General features: G+C 35.3%; 1 protein-coding gene across 16 annotated transcripts in view; it reads right to left on the bottom strand.

Moving 5' to 3' along the window:
• MBNL1 (muscleblind like splicing regulator 1) overlaps positions 1-26,681 on the bottom strand; it is a 177,091-nt gene that overhangs the window by 9,504 nt on the left and 140,906 nt on the right. For 9 of the 16 annotated variants that reach the window (XM_068546104.1, XM_068546119.1, XM_068546111.1 and 6 more), the window contains 5 exons: positions 20,617-20,817; positions 10,013-10,270; positions 8,783-8,836; positions 7,756-7,909; positions 407-442 (listed from right to left, as the gene is read on the bottom strand). In XM_068546104.1, the coding sequence (XP_068402205.1) occupies positions 407-442; positions 7,756-7,909; positions 8,783-8,836; positions 10,013-10,270; positions 20,617-20,817 (703 nt within the window). The remainder of the gene's footprint in view (positions 1-406; positions 443-7,755; positions 7,910-8,782; positions 8,837-10,012; positions 10,271-20,616; positions 20,818-26,681) is intronic. The other 7 variants (XM_068546113.1, XM_068546107.1, XM_068546112.1 and 4 more) reach the window with 3 other exon arrangements.

The raw sequence follows: 26,681 nt of genomic DNA, 5'->3' as shown, positions 1-26,681 counted from the left end.
ATTTTATATAGTGTTCATAGTCAGACATTCAAAATCTAAGTCAAAATACAGGTATTTACTTCATATATACAATTAATCTGTTTGAATAAAAGTACGTTTTCTCATTTACTATTGTAAAAATATACAATATATTACTTTTATGAGATAGTTTTTTTTTTTTTCTTACACACCAGAACTCATAGTCCAATCAAAATCCACCAAAGGTGACTAAAGGAAACTTGTGTGTAAAGAAAACATTTATGTGAGTCCATGTCAATTAAATAGAAAATGGCATTTAATTGACAGGTGTTAGTAAAAAGGGAATGGACTTGCCCAATAGATATAAGTTAAACTTAGCAGTGGATTTTGAGGGGCTGTGAGGTGCACCATAGGTTTAAGATAATCAAGAAACAAAGCTGGCACCTACCAACACTTGTAGCGGGTGTCATGCACAATATTGAACCTGCCCATCATGCATTGCAACAGGAAGGTGGATTTGAAAAGGGAAAAGAATTAAAACATCCCATCACACGTGTAATTAGGAAATTCATTTGAACAAAGAAGAAAAATTGTTATTATGGGAACAGTGGCATGTAACAGTCAGCACGATCAAATCATACAATAGCATAGTGATCAATTAGAACTAGTCTCAAGTGAAGAATAAAAGCCAGTTTAACTGTGTGCTGGTACACGCTGTTTCTCCTAATTGCTGCCTACAAATAAAAGTATTTTGAGAAAAAACTGAAACCTGCTTAATTCTTTTAAAAATAATACTGCAATTTGTTTTGTTTCAATCTGGTTACTAGCCATCTGGCAGCTTTGCTATTTCTGACTTCAACCTATGAACTGAGCACACGTTAAATCGTTAGAGATATTTATTATTAAGACGCTAAATAATCCAATGCACAAAACTGACTTGACAATGTAATGAAACCGAAACATTCATTTTCATTCCTTTGGTTTTATTTATTTCCCTGTTCACTGTAGCGACAACAACACAGACATGGAAGGGGTTGTGATCATCCCTACAGGAATTTTATTCGGAGGGGTACCAAGCAATAAATTATGCATAAAGCGAAAGTGAACTTCTGCATTGCCTCAGTTGGGAATTTAAATGCAAGGAAAACATTTAGACGGGGTATACTTTCGTATAAGTCTCGAACTGGTTTACTTAGTAGGTATCTGGGAAAACAGACTGGTTTTCACTGCTGGTTTAGACCCTCAGGACTTCTTGGAATAGCAAGTGTTCTACAAAATTTCACGTCCAAAAAACGGTTGATTAGATTTCAATAAAAACCCTGAATGGGAGATAATGAAGATATATACATTGCATACGGGGTGTTAGCATATGGGATGCTCACAATGGTTCCACCATGACGCTAAAATAAATATTACGTATCTAGTCCCTGTTCTCTTTGACATATAAACATTGAAAAATCTAACTTATTTTACCAACTACGGGGCACTTTCCCACATACTGAATTACTGTTCTTTCTATGAGATTATTTTAGACTGCTAGGTTTTAAAATATCAAATGATTTTATGTTTCTATCTGAATCTTGGTGCATCCTATTTAAATACTAGCAGCATCTGGGATGAACATTTGTTAGAAAAATATCTGCCAATTGCGTCTTGTCAGAGATGGCCCTATAAAACAAAGCTGCCATTGAGAAGCACAGATTACTTAACTGGCATCCTTGTAACAGATGCAATTAGACTGTTATCACAATTACACGGTGGGCACAATGATCAGTGATTAAACTAGGTAATGGAGCTAGGGTGGCATCCTCTCAGGTGGAGTACTATTACATTGATAGGCATTGTTTAAGACACTTGAAGATCTCTGTCATTTGCTACCACTACTGAGTCAAAGACTTGTGAAAGACAACAAAAACAAACCAGTGATAACAAAGACGGTAATTTGAGACAGTAGAGCAAGCAAAATTTAATACTCTAGATCTTATGAAATCATTATCCTATAATAGTGGGGTGGGAAGACTGAGAAAGAGAGGATGAAAAGATGAATGAAAAAGAATAATGTGCAATTTGATAAATATTCGTTTTAAATACTGTACAGGTTATAGGTTTTAAATTTATTATTATGCTGCAATTTGCCTATTGTATTTCATCCCATGCATAATTAAGGCTGCACATGCTGAAAATGAGTTAACCTTACCCTATCTCTCTAAAACTCTAAAGCATTTATGATTTGCATTTCAGTTTGAGTTATCTTCCTTATTAACATTATAACCAATGCACACAGTTTTGAGAGGGATTTGCAGCAAATAAACATAAGGCAGCAATGAAAATACTAGCCAGGGTGCAATAACTCACAAATATGAAGACATAATGCTGTAGGACCCACTTACCAAAAACAAAAATCACTTTTGAAATGACCATAATATCCATCTTTACATCAGATGGGTTGATTTATTAATAATGATTGTACAAGTAGCCAATTAAAAGTTTTTTCTTCAATTTTCAGCACAAGGCAACATTTAAGTGAATGTATTTGTCAATTTCGAATTTCCCCTACGAAGATATTTGCAGAGCAGAATGGTGTGTTTCTGAGGAATGCAATACTTTAATTACATGATATTTATATTAAAATTTTAAATTGATCTGTATGAAGGTGCAGAAAAAATTACTAGGAAGGTAAGTTGCAAACGAGACGTATGTGTAGGTAAAATCAGTTCAAGGAGAAAGGAAGGAAGTAGAGAGAAAAAGAATTATACTGGAGATTTGGTTGGAGGTTTGAATTTAGATATGGTAATTCAAGCCTATTTAGGTAGATTATGATAGAAGTATAAAGCTGATTTAAAAGTCTTCTAAAAATAATTTATATCATTTCAAACTAAAAGTTCACAATCAGTTGAATTATTCTCAAAATTGATATCTAAAGAAGCAACAGCTTCATATAATTTATTTGTTTCTATTCAATCTATTGAATTCTACTTTATTGCACTACTGAGTTGGGAAATAATAAATAAAACTCAGTGCTTACTACATTCCAGGCTTTATTCTAAACTCTTAGACCTGTCTATAAAAGTGCTTTAAGAAAATGTTTTTATCAAATATGTTTAGAACTCACTTAAACACAACTCTATGAAATAATTACTACTATTATCCCTTTTATAGATGAAAAAAATGAAAGTATAGAGAAATTATATCTTGTGGTAGAGCTATATTTAAACTTCCAAGACAGATCTGTAATCACTATGCTAAGTTTCAAGTAAACCATCTGCATTAATTTCATTAACTCTAATGAAAGTGATAAGCTGGAAATCTCTGTTTTCTATTCTTTCTGTAAAAACAACCCCATCCCTCTGCAACTCCCCTCTCACTCCAACCCCTCAGGAAACTTTCCTGGCCTTTTGTTTCCTTATTTCTGGTAGTGTTGCCACGCAAGGCGAAGCTGAAGCCGTTTACAGCAAACTTATTTTTAGGTCTTTTGAAATCACAAACCTAAACTGACTGAGGGCAATATGCTAGGAGGAGAGAAGAGAGGTGTGCTTCTGAGGATGTAGGCAAAAACTGTGAAGGAGAGCAGAGAGAAAACTTCCTCCAGACCCTGGAGAGGAGGCGGGCAGTGTGCAGGGTCCCTGGGTAGTTAGGCATGTGGTGTGTTCTTTCACAGCAGCCCTGCAGGCAGCAGGCTTTCCAGGGAATGGGCTGCATGGGAGGCTAAGGGGCTCAGGCAAGGATGCTTGTACCCAAGACAGGCATAGAAGCCCTGGAGTACCTGCCTTCAAGAGATCTTGTAAACATGGACATTGAGTACATCAGCAGTGACCAGTGCTGACTGAAGAATGGAGAATGGGTAGCCTGTCTGAGACTACTGGACTGCACAGGACCTCTATTTGAGTAGAGACAGAAAGAAGAGGAGATGTGAAGATGGGGTTCTGGAATCCCAATGATGCCGCCTGACATTTCTATCCAACACAGTGAAATTGGAGTTTAAGAATTGGACTTAATTTCAGTTCAGGAAAATAAATCTGATGTAAATAAAAGTGTTATTTCTTACACACTCTAATTTCAGGGGTGAAATTTATAACTACAACATAATTAGACCCTAGATTATGCATAATCTGTATAAATAGTGAAGTTAGTTTTAAAGGGTGAAGGTTAAAAAAAAAAGGACTATATAACTAAAAAAAAAAAAAAAAACCACCAAAGCTTCAATGTGAACTTAATCCAAATTACTTGTATTTATCTTTAAGTGAGATGGAGGGTGTAAAAACAAAAGGCCAGAAAACTTTCTTGGGGTGGGTGGGAGGGAGATGCAGTGGGATGGGGTTGATTGAATAAATAGAAAGATGGATGAATGGACGGATGGATGAGTAGACGGATAGGTGGATGGAAAACAGGGAAGGAACAGAAGAAAGAGAGGAAGGGAAGGAGGTAGGGTGAGAGAGAAGAATAGATAGATGGTTAGAAGGATGGATGGATAAATGGATAGATGAATGCATACATGGATGGATGATGGATAGATGGGTATAGGCCACGTAAGTCCCAGTTTGTTCTTAAAAGTTACGGTATAGACTAATTTTTCTTAGCTAGCTAGCTGGCTTGCCACTGAACCCTGATCTTTTGCTAGCAACTTACTCTGTATACAGAGTTACCTGCTCTAAAGATTTAGCCAACCATGCTTCATTGTAACTTCAATGAAATAGACCTGCATGTCCCTGAAGTTATGATTGAAGCAACAGACTACAGAGCTCTAAAACTCTAAACTGCAAAAAATAAATGACTTCCTTTTTCTAATCAGTTCCAATAAAGTCTTCAGAATATAACTTCCAAATTATAATACTGTGGTTAGATAGGATGCTCTGATCATATAATTCTTCTATACATCTGCAGAATAACCTAGACTTTGGAAAATGACTTTCTTTTTCTCCCAGGTGTTATACGTAAGATGACATATGAATTTGTGGTAGGATGGATTTTCTGTAGCTCTCAAAGTATACTTAAAAACTTAAATTAGTTGACAATATTTCAAAATTGAGAGATTTCACATATGAATATCCAAATGTCCAGAATATCTGGAAAAAAAATCATAAGATCTGGCAACACTGGACACCAGGGCCACTGCATTAGGTTGTACAGTTTGTATACAACCAACCCTGGGAGGAAAAGACACAACCACCCCTTGTTCACAAAGACTCTGATGTATACGGAACCACAAAGGGTATTGTGCAGTGCACAATACCTACTAGGCAGATAATCCTCTAAGGCAGCAAAGGGCTAAGTCTGAACACTGACCGTCCCCTTTAGACTGGGCCTGTGCTCTCCAGTGCCTCCCAGACCCCACAGCTCCTAATTTATTTCTTGCTCACTTATTCATGTTTCCTGCCTGGCCCTTAAGGCATTTGGGTTTTATATTCTCTGCATTAGATTTCCTTCCTTTCTGGCTGTCTGATAAAGTGGTTTGGCAGAAGTATAAATGGGCTATCCATTTTAACTTTTTAATGCCATAGTGGCACACAGGTATGTATGATAATGAACATTTTATTTTTGGCTGCGCAATGAGCGCAATGCAGGATCTTAGTTCCCTGACTAGGGATCGAACCCGTGCCCCCTGCAGTGGAAGCGTGGAGTATAAACCACTGGACCGCCAGGGAAAGTCCTGACAATGAAAATATTTTTAAGGAATGATGGAGGCAGTACTTACTTCTGATTATGTGACTAATAAAGGTTAACCTGCAGCTTAAGCTCTTTAAAACTGGGTTACAAATAAATCTTATTTGATATTACTATTGCAATAATTTCATAGCATGTTGACTACAAATATCAAGAACAGAATATTTCTGATGCAAATTCATCATAAAAACGCAAATGCATCTTAAAAATTTCAGCATATTTCAATATATTGTGGCACATTTTATTTAAATTAACAATGCTTAGTTTCTAGAACAGAGAGATAAGTATGATTCTGACTTATGAAGGTATTTATTGTTTTTCTCTGACTTGACCCTACCTATTGTCTTTTGCTCTGTCCTATCCACAGACTAAAAACCATTCCAGGGAGAGACTATTGTCATAAGTCAGAGTCATGCATATCATGCAATTAATGATTATACTTATTTAGAAAAATCTTCAGTCATTTGAATGTTTTTGGAGAAACTGATGCAAAACCCATTTGATAAAACAGATTATTTTAGGTTTCTTTAAATAATTTATGGAAGAAGTTAGATTTGTTTTTATTTTTAGATTTTTAAATAGGGAAACTGTCATTTCTAGTAGTAATGTTTTATTCAATGAAATAAACTGACAAAAATAATTTTTAATTTCTTCAAAGAGATTATGGTAGTTACCTACAATCCCTTGAAACTTTGTCTACTGAGCTGACTATAGAAAAATTGATAGATTACTTGTTGGAGACAGCATAAATCCAGGGGCATGGCAATTTATACTAAAGCAAAAAGATTCATTTCTGGAAATCTCTGAAAAACTGTATACGTTGAGAAGAAATTTTTTAATCTTATAAAACTTAAAACAAATGTGACTTTTCCCTCAGAATGCAACAAATACCCTACAGATCAAAATGATTTAATTTCTGTTCTAAAATGGACAAACTGCAACTTGATAGACACTATCTCATGAGTACAAATATCATTTTATCTGTGGTTCTAGGACAGCCTATTTCAATTAGTGGAACATTCTAGTTCGTTGAATGTTACTACATATTCTACATAGGGATGGCTAGTTTTCAAAGATGCGCTGTATATAAAGTTGTGCTTAGCGGTAAAAACTAATGTGAATATAATTTATTCTCATTATTCAAAAACAAATTAACACATTCCCTCACGGCATTTTGAACCTAATGCACTGTAAATACTGTTAACATAGTACAATATACTAATGGGGCTGGATCTTTGACATACACATCTAGTCATAAATTTATCAATTTAATTAATAAAATTATTGTATTAAATAAATCTCTTAACACACGGTAATTTTTTAGAAAGATTAAGAGGTAAAGAGGAAAATAAGATTAGAGTCTCTGGTTAGTTGAATTCCAGATTACAAGAAGTGTAATATGTATTTTCTGAAGTAAATGATGAGTGAGCAAAAATAATAAATTTCCAGATAACTAATTTTCTGATTATTTATGTTTTTAAATTGTATATCTTTGTGTATAGTTCTAGAGTATGTTTATTTGACTAAGTTGTAATCAACTGAAACCACAAATGTATAACTCAACAATAAATGTAAACTTCACTGGGCACTTAGGGCTACTTCAATATTAGCTCAGGAGCAACAATTTTAAGTGATGTATACCGATTGGTACTGATAAGAGCACTTTTTAAGAGCTCTGGAACACAGAGTCAGTTTTTTAGTCTCCACCTTGAAAACAAAAAGGCTGAAAAATAAAAATCAAAACTGAAAAGTGTCATTTCATATAATTCAAATGAACTCTGTGGAATCATGAAGGCAAAGGGGTCTTACAGCAGGAAAGGGTCATAAAATAGCTTGACAGACATATAACAAACGGTGTTGAGGAAAGAGAAAAGAAAAGAAAAGAACTCTATTTCAATTCCAAATTACACAGACAAAAATAAATACATAAAACATCGGTGATCTCTAATCCATCTTTCATTAAGCTGAAATTCTTAGTTTTTAAGGAAACTCCTAGGAGATACCTCAGACAAGTTTCCATCTTACCTTCCACCTGCTTTATGGCTAAAAACAACTGGGGGCGTGGTTTATCTGCTCTACCAGTAGAACTCTACATGGATCAACAGATTCATTTATTAATAAACTCAAACCCCTTACCTGGTGGGAGAAATGCTGTATGCTGTTGTAACTGCATGTTGGCTAGAGCCTGTTGGTATTGGAAAATACCAGTGTTAAAGACTGCGGTGGCACCGTTGGTTTTTTCAAGAGCAGGCCTCTTTGGTAATGGGGGAAGTACAGCTTGAGGAATTCCCTGTTTAGTGAATGAGTATAAAAAACAAATACCAGTAAAAAGAGAAAAAGAAAAAAGAAAAATCAGTTGAAGGCTAAAATTGTGAGGAAGCATGAGCAAGCAAGCAGCAGAGCACTTAACTACCCAGGGGGAAAAACATTCAATAAACAAAAATTTAAAGGGGGAAAAAAAAAAGCAAGATAAAAGCTTTAAAGGAAGCATTATTTTTGTCTTGGGGGGGGGGGAACCCACTAGTATGAGAGCACATGTTATAATGTGTTAAAGTGTTTTAAGTCCCATAATGCTTCAGGCTTTCTGGGAGAAGCCATTGACTTGGGAAAAGAAGAAAAGCTGCACTGCGAGCTCCGTGAGGACTGACAAGTATAAGCAATGTTAATAGTTAATTGTACGGAGTGACCGAAACAGGTAAAATAAAAATCAGTCCCGCTCTGCCCCTCCCCCCATGTCTACCTAAACATGCACATGTCCCAGAGCATGCAAGTTTTTTTTTTCTTAAAACACTGAACTATAAATATTAAAAAGTCAATAATTCTATCACTAAAGCCATGCTAACCAAACAGGTACATAAATATACAGTCCAAAGATACATTTTTAATGTCCTTCAAGTATTCCATTAGAATATTCTACAATGTAGTTAAACTGAATGTGGGCTGCTGGGCTTTTGGAATCTTTCATTGTATGATATCCGTCCAGGAAGTTGTATTACAGTCTTTCCACTAATTTTGTCAGGAAACCACACTCAGTTTTTCATTGTACTTTACAACTTTATAACAGAAAAAGGAATATATATTTTTAAATAGATTAAAAAAAAAACAAAAACTTGTATCTACAATAAAGCTACATGCCAAGCTAAAAGGTGAAAGGTCATAGTACCAGGTCAAAGGTTGCCTCGAGGGGTCGCTTCAGTGATTTGACAGCCGACTGAGTCTTAATTAGCAGGCAGCGAGCACATGATGGCAATGGGCCAGTGGGGTTCAAGCGCATTAACATAAACAGCAAGCAGAGGTGCATCATGGGGGCAGCAGTGCATTTTTGGGTAGGTGAGAAAAAACAAATAAAAAAACAAATCATCGGAATGCCATATACAACGAATAACAAGACTAAGCATGCACAATAAAGGCACTACTGAGTTGTTATTGGGAGGATAACTCCTCTTTGTAGTTAATTACAAACAAGATACTCTAACAGAAAAAAAAAAAAAAGAGTGAAAGGAAGAGAGGAGGAGAGAGTCTGCCTTCTGTATTTTTGCTCAAGTATCCGTAAACAAACACAGAAAAGACCTCTCTCGTGATTATTTTACTGTGCTATGAAATACCACACAGTGTTCTTTTTTATGAATATTTTAAAGATTGTCATATATTTATGTAAAAAAAACGGACATTACAACAGCTAAGCAAAGAACAAAAATGGACTCATTAAAATCAGCTATTAGATCACATTAAGATTTACCTTAAGTATATATAGTTGAGTACCTGTTCTAAATGATCCAATTTCTAACTCCTCCTTGAGTACTGCTTTCTCCTTTCTACATAATGGCATAGGCAAGCTTCTCTAGTTTTACAGTTCTGTTTATGCCACAATATTGTTTAAGATTATCTAGATAGCAAACTGTTCAAAATCTTGTAGCTAATTCTAAAAACAATTTTGTTGAAGCAATTCTCCTAAATAGTTCCAGATTTTGTTATGGTTAAAAGCAAGATACATGTAGAGAAGAGCCTTGATGTGCAAAAGAACACACCGAAGGAAAACAATGGCTGATTAGATGGCACACAGAAATAAGAGGACCGAAAATGGCAGTATCGTTAAACCGAAAAGGAGACAGGTGTTCTGTACAAAGCAGAAATTTCAGAAACCCTATATCCAGAATAAGACACAGTATTAAGAGCTAGGCCGAGAGTAGGAGCAATCTGAACCATCTGAGGAGTTACCCTCACTTCTCTGAATGGTAACTTCATTATGTATTGTCTGGGATACCTGAACAAACATATCTTCAGCAAAAATTTTTTAAAAAAAGGTTAATAAATGAATAGCTTGTCGTCAGACATAGTTGTTCACTTTGCTCTTTTGACTGTTAACGAGGATTGAGCTGAGGTCTCTACTCACCATGGCAGCTGCGGTGGCTGCAGCCTGTGCTGCAGCAGCCTGGTTGACCTGGTATTGGGCAGCCTTGATCTTGGCTTGCAGATGTGCGGGAGGATGAAAGTATTTGCACTTTTCCCTAGAGCATCTCCCTTTGATGTAATCCATACACACGGTGACTGTGTTGTCATTGGTGTCAATCATTGTGCTGTCAGCAGGATGGGCAAACCGACAATCGTTTTCTCCTCTGTTGCAATTGCCACGCTGGTACTCTCGACATACCTATGGGGTCATTAGGTGCACAGGGGTCAGTCAACACGGACAAGTAGAAACTTTCCGAAGATTTTAACTTAAAGTGCAAGACTGATGATAGAAGCCAACAAATGAAAGGGGAAAAGATAATTTGCAAAGGAACCACAAAATAACTTGAAAACATTCTTAGTTCGGTATACAAATTATAATCCCATTTCAGTAAAATGTCCATGAGAAAGAAAACACATTTATGATACTAATTATGGTAAAATATCTAATTTAAATTATGTTGACACACTTATTCATTACCAAGGGGGAAAACAGTAACTTTATATAGTGAAGAACCCTGGAGACACTGCTTTAATCAAACAAAGTTAATATCACCAGTAATAAAGACATAATGACATCATGTACCTACTGATATGATGCACTGAAAAAAGGATACAACATTACATTTGTTGTATTACTGCTGAGAACACATAACCTGAATTTATTTAATCATGAGGAAACATCAGACAAACTTAAAATGGTAGGATGTTTTACAAAATGACTGATCAGTACTCTTCCAAAGTGTCAAGGTCATGAAAGACAAAGAAAGATTGAGACACTGTCACTGACTGAATGATCCTGGAGTCAGAGAAAGGATGTTGGTAGGACAACTGGTGAAATCTGATTAAGGTCTGTAGATAGGCTAATAGCAGCATATCAATGCTAATTTTCTGGTTTTGTGAGTGGTAACATGGCTATGTAAGCTGTCAATATTTAGGTAAGCTGGGTGAAGGATAGGCAGGAACTCTTGGTTCTATTTTTGCAACTTTTATGCTAATCAGAAATTATTTAAGAGTGAAAGTGTAAAAAGTCAAATGATAGCTTTTTCATAAAATGTTTCCAAGAGCTAAGTTTTTGATCATTAGAGATTTACCTGGTAGCTATAAAAAGCAGATGGAAAAAGATTAGTTTTTGTTACTGTTTGTTTCATATCTATTAATTTTGGATGGGGTCCCTGGGGAAAGGTGAAAATGGGTTATTTTTCATTCATTTGCTCGATTTTGACTCTAACTATTAAAGTTTGTCATGGTGCTTGCTCTAATCAAGAGGTTGCCGGCGCTGTCTTCAGTCAGAATAGTTTGACCTTTTTACCACAAGAGGGCCATCTAAACACAGAATGCCCTTATATTTTTATGCTCTTACTTCATGCTTCAAGGATGTTTCCGTTTTGTTTTTCACAAATCTTTTTACACACTGAGCGAATACAGACCCTGAACACTCAATTTTGGAATTCATCAAGAGGAAAAAAAGGGGGGGGGACCCCGTTGTGATCTTAAAAAACAAAGATTTTCTTGGATTTAAGTACATGAAATGATCACATTTGATTCTAGGCATTTTCCCCTTTTACATCCATATCCCATTATTGAGGAAAAAGTGTTTCCTTTTAAAAAGGTCTCTATAATTTGTATCGTGGTATATCTTAAAAAGAGCATTATGAACAACATCTTGCACCATTTGGAAACCGCAAGCTAGCTAAAGCATTGCATTACACATAGCAATGAGCCAACTCTATTCATCACCTCAATTTATGTAATTTTTAAAAATTATTAAGTAACTACTCTGTGCCAGACACTCTGAGAGATATTAGGAATACAAAGATGACTTAGGAAGTTACAGAAGATCCTTTTTTTTTTTTTTTATCGTTGCATTTATCTTCTTGAACAAAAGAAAACAAGGATAGCCAGGAGTTTATAATTTGAAAAGCAAAAGTGGTAAAGCTGTTATCCAGAACTATTGTCCTCCACTCTCACTAAGGACGGGAATCAGCTGTGCGGCTTTCTACACCACAAATCCCCACTTACTAAATTAGACTCATCAAAATAGGAAGAGAGGAACACTTAAATGAGGATAAAAACTCTTCACGTATATATGTAAAATTATGCTAAATTTATACCACAGCATAAACAAAAAAGTTACTTTTCTGTTTAAACAAATCTGTGTCAATGCAGCCTCTTCCAATAGGAAACCATCTGTGTTCGGACACTACTGCTGTTAGCTCTTCAGTAATTCCTGCTTTCTCGAATATGCTCGCAAAGAAACTGGCAGCAGCTGAACCAACACTCTGTTTTCCAATTTCTCTCACTCTTTGCCACACTGACAAGAAAGAAGATCTGAAGGTAGTCTTATCTGTAGAATCTTGAATAACTATTAGAATCAAAGATCTGCAATTTTTCAAAAACAATTATGCCAGTGCTGGTGCCAGAAATGTGAGCATCATTCTCCCAAAATATAGCCTGAGTGCCAGGCTGATTCTGACTTTTTATTTCTCTGTCCATCTCAACGTTCTTTTTATTTTCAGGGATGTGAACTTAAAATCAGGTTGCATAAAGATGATCATTCTAAGACCCCTTCTCGTCCCTCTCCATTTGCTTTATGCATGTGTCAGTGTGGTTTGTATAGGTTAATAATTGGTTTATTACAGTTTTGTACTCTTTACTGTCTTGCAGGATGCATTGAGGGAGAATTCTAAAAAACATTTAAGCAGAGTTGATAACTAGCAGTTAGCTCAGAATTTTGTTCCTAAATCCAGCCTTTTCTGATGTTGCAAGAACTTAGTTAACTGTTTTTGCATGATATACATTTTTGACTGTTTCATTTTTTTTTCCAACTTAAGGTTCCTCCTGACAAGAGAAATGGAACAGAAGAAATATACTGAAATAGCTGTTCTCCTATTATTCTTGCCTTTGAAAAAAATAGAGAAGAAATTGAAAATCTCTTGTGAAAACTTGTACTGGTGAGAGCTACAAGGCTAGAGGGGCTAGAGAAGTTTGCCAAGCTTTGGATGTATAGATGGATTGTTGGGTACCTATCTGAATAGAACAAACTTCCCAAAACTTTTCAAACAGATTTTTCTCTAATAATGACCATCAATAAAATGGGATCTATCCCTTGACTGCTGAATATGGGTTTGGCCTGATAAACTCAAGAAAACTTTAGACTGTGTTGCTTCCCCAAAAGAAATCTCTTAGTTGTAGTACTGTGTTAGCAAATTATAGTTGACAGACAAAATTTCAACAAATCTAACCTTATAATTCAAATCAGGATAAGAAATTGCACAATTTACCATAAAGAGAATTTGGAACAAAGAAGATAAAATTAAATTTGAAAATCCTAACAACATTATGGCTCTTTTTTCTATTCTCATCCAATCTTCTGCACGAACATATTTTTCAAATAGTTGTAACTATAGTATGGCTATTACTTGGTGATCTGTTTTTGCTCAACAATGTAGCATAAGCTTTTTGTTTGTTTGTTTTACTTAATAGTGTCCAGAGTCATCATTTTTGCTGGGTGCATCAAATTCCATAAAATAGATGTGTATAATATAAGTAACTCTTTCAGAGAACATCTAGATTATTTCCAATATTCCCATATTACAAATAATGTTGCAAAGAGTATACTCATGACCACACTCTTTAAAAAATCATTCTCTAAGGATAAATGTGCAGAAATGGCATTAGTGGGTCAACATATATAAGTACTTTTTACAGTTTGGTAAGTGGTTTTCAAACCTAGATGAAAATAACTCCATCTATTGATATTAGCTAAACACATAATGTGCTTCAATCAAAAAGAATGTTTCTAAGTATAAGTACTTATATGTACTATAAGTATTAAAGGCAGTTGACCTATACACACTACTATATATAAAATAGATAATTAACAAGGACCTACTGTATAGCACAGGGAACTCTACTCAATACTCTGTAATGGCCTATATGGGAAAAAAATCTAAAAATGAGTGGATATATGTATATATATAACTGATTCACTTTGCTGTACACCTGAAACTAACACAACATTGTAAATCAACTCTACTCCAATTAAAAAAAAAAAAGTATTAAGGCAGGGTTTGCTTTGGAAATCAGGTAAGTTTTGTAAACTTTCATACAAAATGGATAAGAGGTTGCTTTTACAGTAAAAACCATCATTTCAATAAAAATATTCACTGAAAACATTAAAGTACTAAATTCCATTTCCAGAAAAACACCTTTGGCATATAAACTTTAAATAATCAAAAGAAAAAGCAATCAGAAAAACTTCCCAAGGAAATCTAAATTAATTCTACATAAACCTTCTTTTGTTAATTAAATAGCAGTAGTAGAGTGGAAAGAGAATAGAGTTTGAAATCAGAAATTTTCGGTTCTATCTAGTGTTTATATTTACTAGCTCTGGAATCATGAATACTGAATAAGATAATGTACAGATAGCTTAAAACACACTATACAAATCTGGTTAAAATAAACAGTTCTGTTATTTGATCTCAATTTCTATAAACATGACAAACATATTTCAAAATGGTCAAAATAATAGTAGGTTGTATAAGTAGTATTAAATTCATCATTACTCTGCAAGTTAAGGCTTGAGAGTCTAAGGAAATTAAAAGGTCAATGTATGAACTTATTCAAAACTAAGCAGCCATTTGCATGTTCTTTAAGAGACATTCTATGTTTTGTGCTTAACATAGTTAACTCAGTCATCTTTAGAGACTAACATTCAAAGCAGGAAGAGAGGGCTAATTGTAACAGGGAAGAGGGACTCTCAGGGTACTTTAATACTTTGGGAAGTCAATTTAAAGCTAATGACCAATATTAAGGAGCTTATTCAAAGACACATACATACCCATTGTTCAACAGTAAGCATCATGGACTTTATTAAGTTTGAGCTAACACAACACTTTAAAAAAGAAATACTGGATAATCAACAATTTTATCAAAGAACCCAAAGCATTACAGGTCATGAATATATACAATCTAATACAAAGAAATTACCTGTGTTTTCAATTCAAAAAGAATTCAAATATCCACATCTTAAAATTCTGGTGATTAGGGGAAATGATCTTAGTTAATTGTTTGTAAAATTACATTCCCAAGATAAATATCTGATGATGCGATATCTAGTTTCAGTCTGTTATTTGATACTTGTACAAATTTGGTCTACCTGAACCTCATTTTTTAAAAAATGAAGAAAAAGACATCTACTTTAGCTACCTCAGAGAATTTCTGTTAAGATCAACTGGGAGTTTTATTTGAAATCTAAAAGGTGGAACCTATCATTACCACCAAGCCAGTGAAGACAAGCATATTTCTATAGATGATACAGCTAAGAATTTGTCATTTGACCTTATGTAATTCAAAAAATCAAATCTGAATATATAGGAATGACCAACTAAATAAAACTTCCCATTAAATCCACTGCCAGGTTTTCATTTATTCATTCCTATGCATGACAGGACATCTGAAACAAACTCATCAATATACCAAATGTTCAAATCTATAGTTACCTTTATTACTCCTTCTAAATAACTGCAAAGATAGGGACAGTTTAGCTTTAATTTGTATGAAGAAATTGGTGGAAAAACAGCAAATATGAGTTGGCTAAGCCAAGATTAGCAATTCCCTTATTTTAAACAATTTACAATTCTGTCATCTCTAAAACAAAACTCAAACTAATCACAGACAGTAATAATCGACAGAGACTAGATGTTTTAAATGGGGGGTGTGACCACATTTTAGAAAGTCATTCTAAAGCCTTATTACAATTTAAAAAAAATGTAGACTACATAGACCTGTGTGCATAAAACTCAATTATTTCTTGGTAATTTTCTAAAGAAATTAAAATATCATACAAGCAGTAGCCAAACACTCTCTACAGAAATATGGAAGTAAAATAATTCTATCAATAAGCCTTTCTTATATTATTAAAAGCATTTGCTTTTCTAATCTTATTTTGAATTGCATTTTTTATATGCAATAGATCATGACAAATCCATTAAATGCCTATAATAATGTCTTGCAGGAATGCCTTTCACTATCGCTTGAATCCACATTTATCTTTAAATGCTCTTTTTTGTGTAGGCAGTAGGTATCATATGTTTTTATGCCTATACGAAAAAAGTCACTAGACTCTTCTGTGTCAGTAAGTAGTGGAAGCGTTCAGTATCCAGTGGCCTGAATTAGAAATTCATGTCATGATTACCTCAGTAGAATAAAACTTTCGGCACATGAGTTTTAAAACAAACTTCAACTGAAAAGTATCAGAAGCCGAGTGGTTTGCTCACCTTTCCTTGAATATGTCATATGTTTTTGTCATATAGACTACTGATAGAAAAATGATGTAGTTCACGAAATGGCAATCTAATGTCTCCATCAGCATATGAAATATGTGGCCACTGGTTTGTCTTTTGTTTGGTTAATGCTGTTATGCAGTATAGATTACCCTAAAAATTATCACCAATTGCTTAAAATATTTCATAATGCTATATACATTGTGTTCTCAGCAATTTCACAAAATGTAGAATGCTAAATGCATTGGAGGAGGAAGATTATTGTATACAAGTAACTGTACATGAGGTAAATGATGAAAAGTTAAGACTTAAATAACAGGTGCTGGCATCCCCTGGAATAGGTATTTTATAGACCATTCACATTTAGAATCACCTGGCAGATCTGTGCAATGGATTCCAGAGATCCGCTAAAGACCCACCGAATCAGTCTGTGGGGATGAGACCCTGCATTAAAAATTTTTTTTTAGTTTTTAATTTTTTTTTTTTTTTTTTTTGTCTGTGCTGTGTGGCTTGTGGGATCTTGGTTCCTTCACCAGGGATAGAACCCAGGTCCTGGGCAGTGAAAGCCCCAGTCCTAACCATTGGACCGCCAGGGAATTCCCAGGCCCTGCATTTTTCACAATCATCCCAAGTGATTCTAATCACATTAAAGGTTGAAAACCATTGCTCTAGGACTAGGGGCATGAACAAGATGCCATATTTTGTAGCTGGAATGTTCAAAATGTAAAACATGTTCTCAAGGAGAATGCTAACACGTGTTTAAAATGTGTCATATTTTATTTCTTCTGTTACATTACCTTAAGCTCTGAATAAGGGCATGTATCGTTCTGTGATTAATTAATTGATTAACTGGTTGACTGACTCATTTATTCCTTCACTGACCAAGTTACTGGGCATCATTTATGAGCTTGGCACTATTCTGGTGGACCTTTTCTTGTTGTTGATAACACAGCTGATAACCTTTTAAGGCTTCAAGATATTCCTTACAACAGTTCTTACGTGAAAGATGTTCAATTGTTCTTCATTTGATATTGCTGAATAAACAAGAGAATAAATGCATTCATGGATCCTTTCTGCACCATAAAAAATTATTGTCGTGAAAATAGGTCAAACAATGATTTCCTTAATTACCAACTCTTTGTAATGAAGCAAAGATAAGACTAAAAACCTCAGTCCTTTCCAGTACCTACAGATTTTAACAATTTCTTAAAATAATCATTGAAAATGACTGCTACTTGAAAATTACACAAAGGCATCCCAAAGTTATAAAATGGAATTTTAAAAGCCTCATTTCAGTGACTGATATTCAGGAGATTTGCTTCTCTTTAGAGAAAACCATGAAGACTGAATTTTACAGCATAGAAAGTATGCAGCTACAAGGTCCTTTAAAAGATATCCAACAAAGAATGGATAATATGAATAGTGATAGAAAGCTTAGGTATGTGTGTTATTTATATATTAAATACCTTTTCAGTAGTTTGTGGCTGGCATTAAACACATGAAAATGACCTATATTTCACCTAGAATGTTCTAACTGGAGGTGATCTTAGAGATTATCTGGTATATTCCCCTAATTTAATATGTGTGGAATATGAAGCTCAGAAAATATAAAAAACTTGACCTATGCTTACTGACCTAACTAGCAAAATCACCAGCACTAATCCTTGGATTCGATTCCTGTTTTTCAATTTAACATTTTTTGTAGTATCACACTGGGTGCTATAAATATGTGTTAGTTCTTCTAAACAGAACCAGAAGGCTGATAATCTACCCTGTTTTTAACTTCTTCATTGTCTATTTTGTAGCCAAAGAGAGAAAGAAGTGGCAAGAAGAATTGGCCAATATTTTAACTGTTTCAAAATCTGTTCACCTCAAAAGGAACTCAAAATTCTAAAATGTACTTGGGAGTTCCATGAGTTAAAAATAGAGTATAGATTTAAACCCCAAATAACTAAATGTGTAAATTAAGTGTGTGTACTTACTGCCATGTCTTTTAGACTCCAAGATGTAGTGCAATTAGCATGAGAGGAAATACCCTGAAGATAGGAGTGTCTAAAATCACAAGTGCTAGGAGAAAGGTGCCCCTTAGCTTCACATTGCAACATCCTAACAGGTTGTAACTGTGACATTGAGTCAGATCCTGTGAATGAGAATAGGGAAGCTGCCCTACCATCAGGCATTTAGATAAGTGGAATTCCGGTTAAAAGGAAATGACAGTCATTGCAACAGTAGCCATTTGTTGTGACTATGGGAAAGGAAGACAGACAAAATACTCCAAGTAGCTTCTTGCAAAAGAAAAACAAAACAAAAAAAAGACAGAAGTCTTCATTTTAACTAAACACCATACAAAATATAACCAATTACAGACTACCTAAAATGGTGGGAGGATTCGTTTAAAAGAGTTCTGACCACACAATCAGTCTTTTAAAGAGATTCTTTGACAGAGATTTAAATAGAGACGTTCTCAGCTTTATGAATATCATCTCCTATTAATAATTAATTCTATCAAGTTAATCTCAGACTGCCTATTTGGTTCCCATTAAACAATCAACAATTACACGTTATGAACCCAGGGTTTGCTTCAAAAAGGTCGGCGGGGTCGGGAGGGGAGGGGGGAGGGATGATTCATACGTTGAACATCTAATAATTTTTAAATATTTAAAATTTCTTAAATTTCCTCCCAGTTTATCTGCGCACAGCATTAGGTAATCAATGAGCAAGAACAATTGTGCAATGACAAACCACCCACAAGTCAAGGTGTTATCTCTAGCACGCAGCAGAGTCCTTGGTGCATAGAGGGAATGCAATTAAGTCTCAACATCCTTCCTGAGTTCTCCTTGTGGAACTCTTGTAATTAGTAGCTTTTTCCAAAACATTCAATGAAAGGTAAAAAAATAAGCCTAAAATAAACAAACAAATGAAAACTCTAAAGGGAACATACAAGCCAAAATTTGCTGCCTCCTCTTTGTACTATCACCTGTATGGGAAGGGAAAGTAATATACTAGTGTTTAAAAATGTAATTCTGAGTTCATACCCCCCAGGAACATCCTACCCACGTGACCTTGAATAAGTTATGTTACATCTCTCTCCATAAATTTATCACCCTGTTAAATGGAGTTAATGATAGTATCTTCCTCATAAGATTGTTTTGGGGATTAAATGTTTGTTGCATATGAAGGGGTAATGCTGTGGTTGGTAGATAGTAAATATCCAATAAATATCAACTACTATTATTACGGTCAAAAAGATGGTGGCGGTTATAACTACTCTGAAATCTGAGGTCCTTTGTAATGCATGCAATGAAACTTAATAAACAAAAAATTGGTGCTTATTAAATAAATTCCTGCTAAACTGATAAATTATTAGAGTCAATTATGTTCACACAATGGCCTTGTTTTGCTGCTTTCTCAGTATTAAGACACGTAAAAGTTCTCAGCACTAAGTATTGCCTCGTGCTAACCAGGGAAAAGAGGAAGAGCTCATTTGCTCTTTATATGGACACCAATGCTAGATGTGAGAGCTTCAATGTACAGTAATGTTGCCATTCTTCCCCCTTCATCTAGAGTTTACCAAGTTCACTAATTTACAGCCATGCTAAAATTCTCAACAACCACTTCAACATAAGATTTATATCTTTAATTTCTTTTTCATGTAGCAATAGTAAAGTACATACATCTGATCATCCTTGACTCTAAGACTGAGAGCATCACCCAATTTACAATTTAAAAACTTATAATCGCATTTCACAAACAAGGCTGCCTTGCTATTCCAACCAAAATATTATGAGGCTTATGAGGAAACTTGCAACGATAACTTTTAAAACAGTTTGTAGATAGTAACTAAATAACATCTTTATGAGAACAAGTATCAGGGGATTGATAGAATTTGTTAATAGCAACAATAACAAGAACCATTTAGGAAGCTTCTGCTGTGTGCCAGACACTGACTAACTCTTTGAGGTAAGTGCCGTAAGTTTCTCCATTTTGAAGATGAGGAAACTGAGGCACAATGAAGTACCAAGCAGTCTGACCCCAGAGTCCAAGTTCTTACCCACTATTCTACATAGGGATGTTGTGGCTTCTATAAATGCTACATTCATCAAATATAGCATATCTATATTCTAGCAAAATGCTCCAAACACTAAACCAAGATCTCTGCTTTGAATTGTTTTTAACCTTTATGGCCATGGAAGAAATAAACAAAGAGCACACTTTGAAATTTAGAATGAAATACATAAAGACACTAACGAATCACGCCTACCTCAAGTCTGTCTGTCCGCATTAATTTCTGTGCAGCAGCTGCAGCAGCTGCAGGTACAGGGACCCCAGGATTCCCTGTAACCAACATTGGTGCAGTCGGCAAGATCTCTGCTGGAACCAGGCTTGGGGAAACAGGTCCCAGGTAGGGATTAAAGGCTGCTGATGCATTGGTGGCTAAGCTTGGTGCAACTGAAAACATTGGCTGAAAAATAAAATACAAAGCAAAATTTAATCGGCAGGTCTTGGTTCAAAGTTGATATCCTGCATTATATATCTATCCTCCAACCATGTATCCATGCATCCATCCATAATCCATTCTTCCTTTGCTTCCTCTTTCCCTCCCTCCCTCTCTCCATTTAATTGTATGTTTATTTACTCTCATTTAGGATAAGAATGTTTCTTAAAATAAGCATTCATCAAATCAATGGTTTTCTAAAATATAATGGGTAATTATCCATTAAATTTTCCACTGGGATTTTGAAGCTTGGGGTCTATAATACTTGCAATTTCTTTTTGAAAAATAGCTCAACCATTCAATACAGAAACTTCTTGTGGTTACCTAATCTCCACCTTTGTCCTGATTTAATCCTGGAAACTTGTCTAAGAAATACATTTCATAATTGCTATGTCAGATGTACTTAAAAGATCTGTTTACAACTGTTAATAGGTTGCAAGTGCCCTATTATCTAGAATAAATAAAGCAGAGCTCCCAGTGGATAGCAGAGTTTCACAGTCAATGTAAACTGTGAATAAATCTTATGGGATATGTGAAGGGTGATGATGGCACCATTTCTTTTGAGCATATAAGATAAAGTATTTGGCATATATATTTGTTGCAGGTTTTCCTGGGGAAATTATAAATCTTCCACCAGCCTATTACACCTTTGTGAGATACTTAACGAATTCAGCTTACTAGGGAGAAACTATTCTGAAATGTGAAGTCTGAAAAAGAACACTTCTAAAGAAATGCATTATGATTGTTCAAGGAAATACATATAGTAGCGTTGAATAAAATGCTACAAGATAGATTTTTTTTTTGCCAGAAATGCTTTCATGAATATATGAAAATGGTTTCTATTTGTTGATATGAAAATTTGCATATCAGGAAATATATCTGTTTTTGAGTACAATTAAATAATTTACCTGAAATCTATTTTAACAATGTGCTTTTCCAGTTTTCAAAAGATAACCTAGCACAATTTTTCACCTTACTGGTAGTAAATTTTCAACTTCCTAATTCAATGGAGTTTTCATTCTTGATGTTTAATGCTGTATGTAATAATAATGTTTGTTTCCAAAACACAAAAACAAATGGACAAAATGGATCCTGTTCTTTAAGGTAATTTTAAACAATTTGTTATCTTTATCCTGTGGTAAGGAATAGAATCACAGAAATTTCTTTTAGAAAGAAAGGGACATGAGAATGTAGATAATTCTTCCCTCTGATAGGAATAAGAAGTTAGATGACCCCAGAGTTTATTTAGTATTCAAGAGAGTTTTGGTGTAAGGTTTTATGCAATCAAGATGTATATGTTACAAAAGTAATTCTTATAGCTCAGAAGAAATATCTTTAAAAAAATAAAATATATCCTTTATCTAATTTGGCCCTGACTCATCCTGTATTTAGAAGAGTAAAACAGATTTCAAGTATTCCTTTTTTCTTAGGGCAGTGGTTCTCAATTATGGGTGATTTTGTCTTGCAGGGGACATTTTGCAATATCAGGGGACATTTTTGGTTGTCACAGCTGGGGGGTGCCAGCTGCATCTAATGGGTAGAGGCTGCTAAGTGTCCTACAACACAGAACAGTCCCTCGTAACAAAGACTTATCCAGCCCCAAATGTCAATAGTGCTGGGGTTGAAAATTCCTATCCTGAAGGATGCAGCCTTCTCGTGACTTCACAAATTGTTTTAGGACAAAATATTTGCAGCTAGCGTATCCAGTCTTACTAAGAAGACCATGTAATATAGAGTATTTAGTACATAATTTGATTCACTTGGGTCAATAAACAGTATACCATGGATTCTATCGATGCTTTCAAATCAAAATAATTATTGTTCCTAATGTGTTGGTTTGAATGCCATGGTTAGTTGCCCTGCCAGGTCGATGGCTCTTGATGAAGTCGCCTAAAGTAATACCTCCAGTCCCCAGTTCGATCCCTGCCCAAGGCAGCTACCCATGGGCAACAGGAAACTATTGGGGGTTCCAGATATTAACAATCAATAACCTGTCAGAAACTGGGGCCCGGAGCAATCTCCATCTATCAACAGTTACTTATTCAAACAGCAGCTGACCTGGTACTGCTTCACTGACTACTGGCTGCCAAGGCAGCAGCAACACAAGGAGTTGACCTGTATAGTAAATACATGTTGAATTTGGATCTCTGTTCAGAAATATTCAGGTTAAACTTACACTGTTACATACTGCCGGACACAATATGTGAAATTTCAGCCAGAAAAGCACTCTAATTTTTCTCTTACATATTTAAGAATTATAAGAAATTTAGCAGAGAAGACTAAAAGATTAGTTTAGAATACGGAGAACAGAGCTGGTCAGTGTTAATTCTTGCTATGAATTAATATGTATTTCCAGAGAGGGCATTTTAAATGTATACTTCAGAAAGTTATTGAGATGTTTATGTCACTTTGCACAATCTACTGTAATTATTTAGAAGCAGAGGTCAAACTGACAAACTGATGGAGGGAAGAAAAGCATTCTTATTTTAAGAAAATAAGATCAGTGGCCAGTAAAATTCAGCTTTGTTAAATATCACTGAACAAAATCAATTTATAATCTGCAATGCATGTAGCGTAGCAGTTGCATATTACAGATAAAAGAAAACTTCTATGAGACAAAGATCCTCATCTGATTAACTGGAAACAATTTTTCCACTGGATTGTTTCTACAGAGTCGTCACATGAATTAATTTTCTGACAATTCAGCAGAACACATTCAAATCTGAAGACCTTTAGGGCACTGCCCCCAAGTAAAATATGTAGCAGCCTCTAGACTTCTAAAACATCAACTATTCAACAAGCATTATCTCAAACTGCTCCCTCTCCAGATAAAGAGTTATTTGCTAAACAGGCAGACAATCGACAATAACAGCTCTATACTTTGAAACTGGATTCCAATAGCTGCCCAAAAAAGAAACCCACTGAAGTGCAGCATTCCTTCATTTCTTCTGAATTTCTGTAAATCTGTTATATCCCTTTTTCAAAGAGCACCTTGCCGGAGGTAGGTCATTGCTGGCCCCATCAGAGTGCTCTAATCAGATTAGTGAAGCACTTGAACTGTGGCACTGCCAATTCTCTATTCCGAGAGCCATCCTGCAGAGGATGCAGCAGAATCGCAAAGACGGATATTAATACGATGGTATTATCAAGCAGCATCCTATCTTCTCCGGAGTAACCACAGGATAACATATAACTATGTAATTGGTGTATTCGATACTGACTATATCCTTGTAATAATGATTTACAGATATCTTTGTTCCCAGAAGGCATAAGGAAGGTTGGTTTATGATTGCCTTTTTGCCAGTGAACATCCTAAGCAGAGAAAAACAAATTGCAATCTTACTAATGCTGGTGCATTTATGGGCTAATCACTTGTTTGTTTTAAATGAGACATTTGATTCCATTAAGGTAATCAGGCTTTATTATGAATGAAAATGTTATTCAATTTCACATTATGACCCTCGTTAAATGTGTGCCAACATGATTATTACAATAATTCTATTTATTGTGTGCCAGGCATTGTGCTAAGTGCTTTACCTGTGTTATTATATTTAATCCTCATAATAGTATAAACTCCTTGAAGCAAACAAAAGCAAAAACTCCACTGCTTTTGTTACAAGGAGGAGGGGATACAAGTTTAGTTCACTACTAAATTCCCAGAACCGAGAATGATGCCTGGCACACAGTAGGCCCTCAATAAATATACACTGAATAAGTGTTTGAGTGAGTGAATGAATGAATGAAAGCGTGAATAAATTACAGCCTTGTCGGGTGGATATTATTACTTTCATTTTGCAGATAAGGGAAAGGGCTCACAGAGATTATGTGCCCATGGTCACAAATGAGTGCATGGAAGACCTAGGATTTAGACATCGGTGTGTTTAATTCCAGGTGGTTCTAAAACCAGCGGTTCTCAATGCTGGCTGTCCAACAGAATCACCTGGACGACTTGAAGCCCAGAACTCCCTGGCACTCTCTACTCATCAGAATCTCTAGGCAGCAGTATTTTTGAAAGCTCCTGGGGAAATCCGATTCCATATACTATGTGGTCTTCTACTATGTAAATACGGAAATAGGTCCAGTGTTCAGGTTCTACGTGAGGTCTCTGAGTATACGTGCTTCCTGTGGCTCCCTGCTTTTGAACATGGTTTTCCCTCCACAGCGAAGGTTGCTCCTGTCCAGCCCAACTGTTTAATTCCTAATTAGGCTTCAAGAATCAGGACTGTTTCTCGAAGCTTGCCCTGATCCACGCACACCTCCAACTATGAAGGGGCTTTTCCTACTCTCTGTTCCTACGTAATTCTTCGTCACTGGAATTCAGCATTGATCACCAGGTGTGTTTACTTAACCATCTCTTCTACTTGGGCTCTCAGAGTGCAGTCTCATGCACTGTGCCTTGTCCATTTTGCACATCTTGCACTTGGCATCTATACCTCTACAAACATTTGCTTAACAAATATATTTATGGATTTGCTGTTTTTCTCTGCCACAGAAACTAACTAGCAAATATATTAAATAGTTTCTAGTATACATATTTGAACATTAAAAAAGATTTAGTGTTATTTCCTCTGAATCTCAAATTTTAATCAATTTCTTTAGTATGCTTATTTAAAATTTAATTTATTTTATTTTTGATTGTCACTTTTTTTATATTGAACTAAGTTTCATTAACATACTGTTACCATGCTGTAATCTTGCAAATATCATAGGGATTCTAATTTATTTTAAAACACAGTGTGAAACAGTGTTTGTTTTGCATATAATGTTTGCCATTTTTAATAAAATAGAGAGAGTATATAAAACAAATAATATATACTCAGTATGTGCTGGGATTTACAGAACACAAATTTTAAGTCAGATTTTTCTAGATTTTACCTCTGTGTGTGTGTGTGTGTGTGTGTGTGTGTGTGTGTGTGTGTGTGTGGCGGGGGGCGGTGTATGTGTGTGTTTGTGAAGGTCAAACGTGTAAACAGGGAAAAGTTAAGCTTTTTAAAAAAATTTACAGCACAAAATCAAGGTATATAAAACCATGTTTCTGGGTAAGCACAGCCCTGTACAAGAGCTATGAACAGTCTCTGTAAACAATTATTTTGAATATAAACACAGAGCCAAAAGCTAACGGGAATTATCAACAAATTTACATTACAGTGTCTTTTCTTCTAAGAAGGTAGCACGTGACTGGAATAAAATGAGAAATACTGTTTTAACCTCTGCTTCTAGACTGACTTGCTGACTGGGCAAATCAAATGACCACTTACTTTATTCTTAATTTCACATTATACTTCAAGCGACTTTTACTGAAGTAATAAACATTTAAATAAAGAAGACTCACTTCTAGCCCTCCAAGAAGAAAGGTATCAACAAATATGGCCTGGTGCCTAAGATTCAGGGCCCATTCTCATGCTGCTTGAGGAAGTAGAGGCTCCTTGACAGAAACAGGCAGTAAGATGGGCAGGATGGATGAAATAAGACTCAGGGTGACTGACCTGGAAACATTTTTACCAGAAACACTTGGGGGTAAAGCAGCCTTATCTCAACCACTAGTTGGATAAACTGGAATGTAAAGCACTAAAAAACAGTTTCAGAATTCTAGGTGTTCCTGGAAGTGTGACAAATGATGACTTCAAAGCTTTAAGGAACCAACTGCCAAAAAAACGCTTGGATATGAAGTGACAGCAAAGGCAAGGCGACAGGAGCAGCAAAGGAGCTCCTAAGACTTTAGCTAAATCCAATAACTTTGAATTTCTCTATCCCTAGCCTACTTCAAGTTCATGAAATGCATAGGGAATTCGACATGAGTTTTGTACCTCAAAGTGGCTAGTGTGTGTACC

This window comes from Eschrichtius robustus, chromosome 6 (assembly GCF_028021215.1).
Source record: "Eschrichtius robustus isolate mEscRob2 chromosome 6, mEscRob2.pri, whole genome shotgun sequence".
Lineage (NCBI taxonomy): Eukaryota > Metazoa > Chordata > Mammalia > Artiodactyla > Eschrichtiidae > Eschrichtius > Eschrichtius robustus.
The sequence above is the reverse complement of the archived record's forward strand: the minus strand, read 5'-3'. Positions and strand labels throughout refer to the sequence as shown.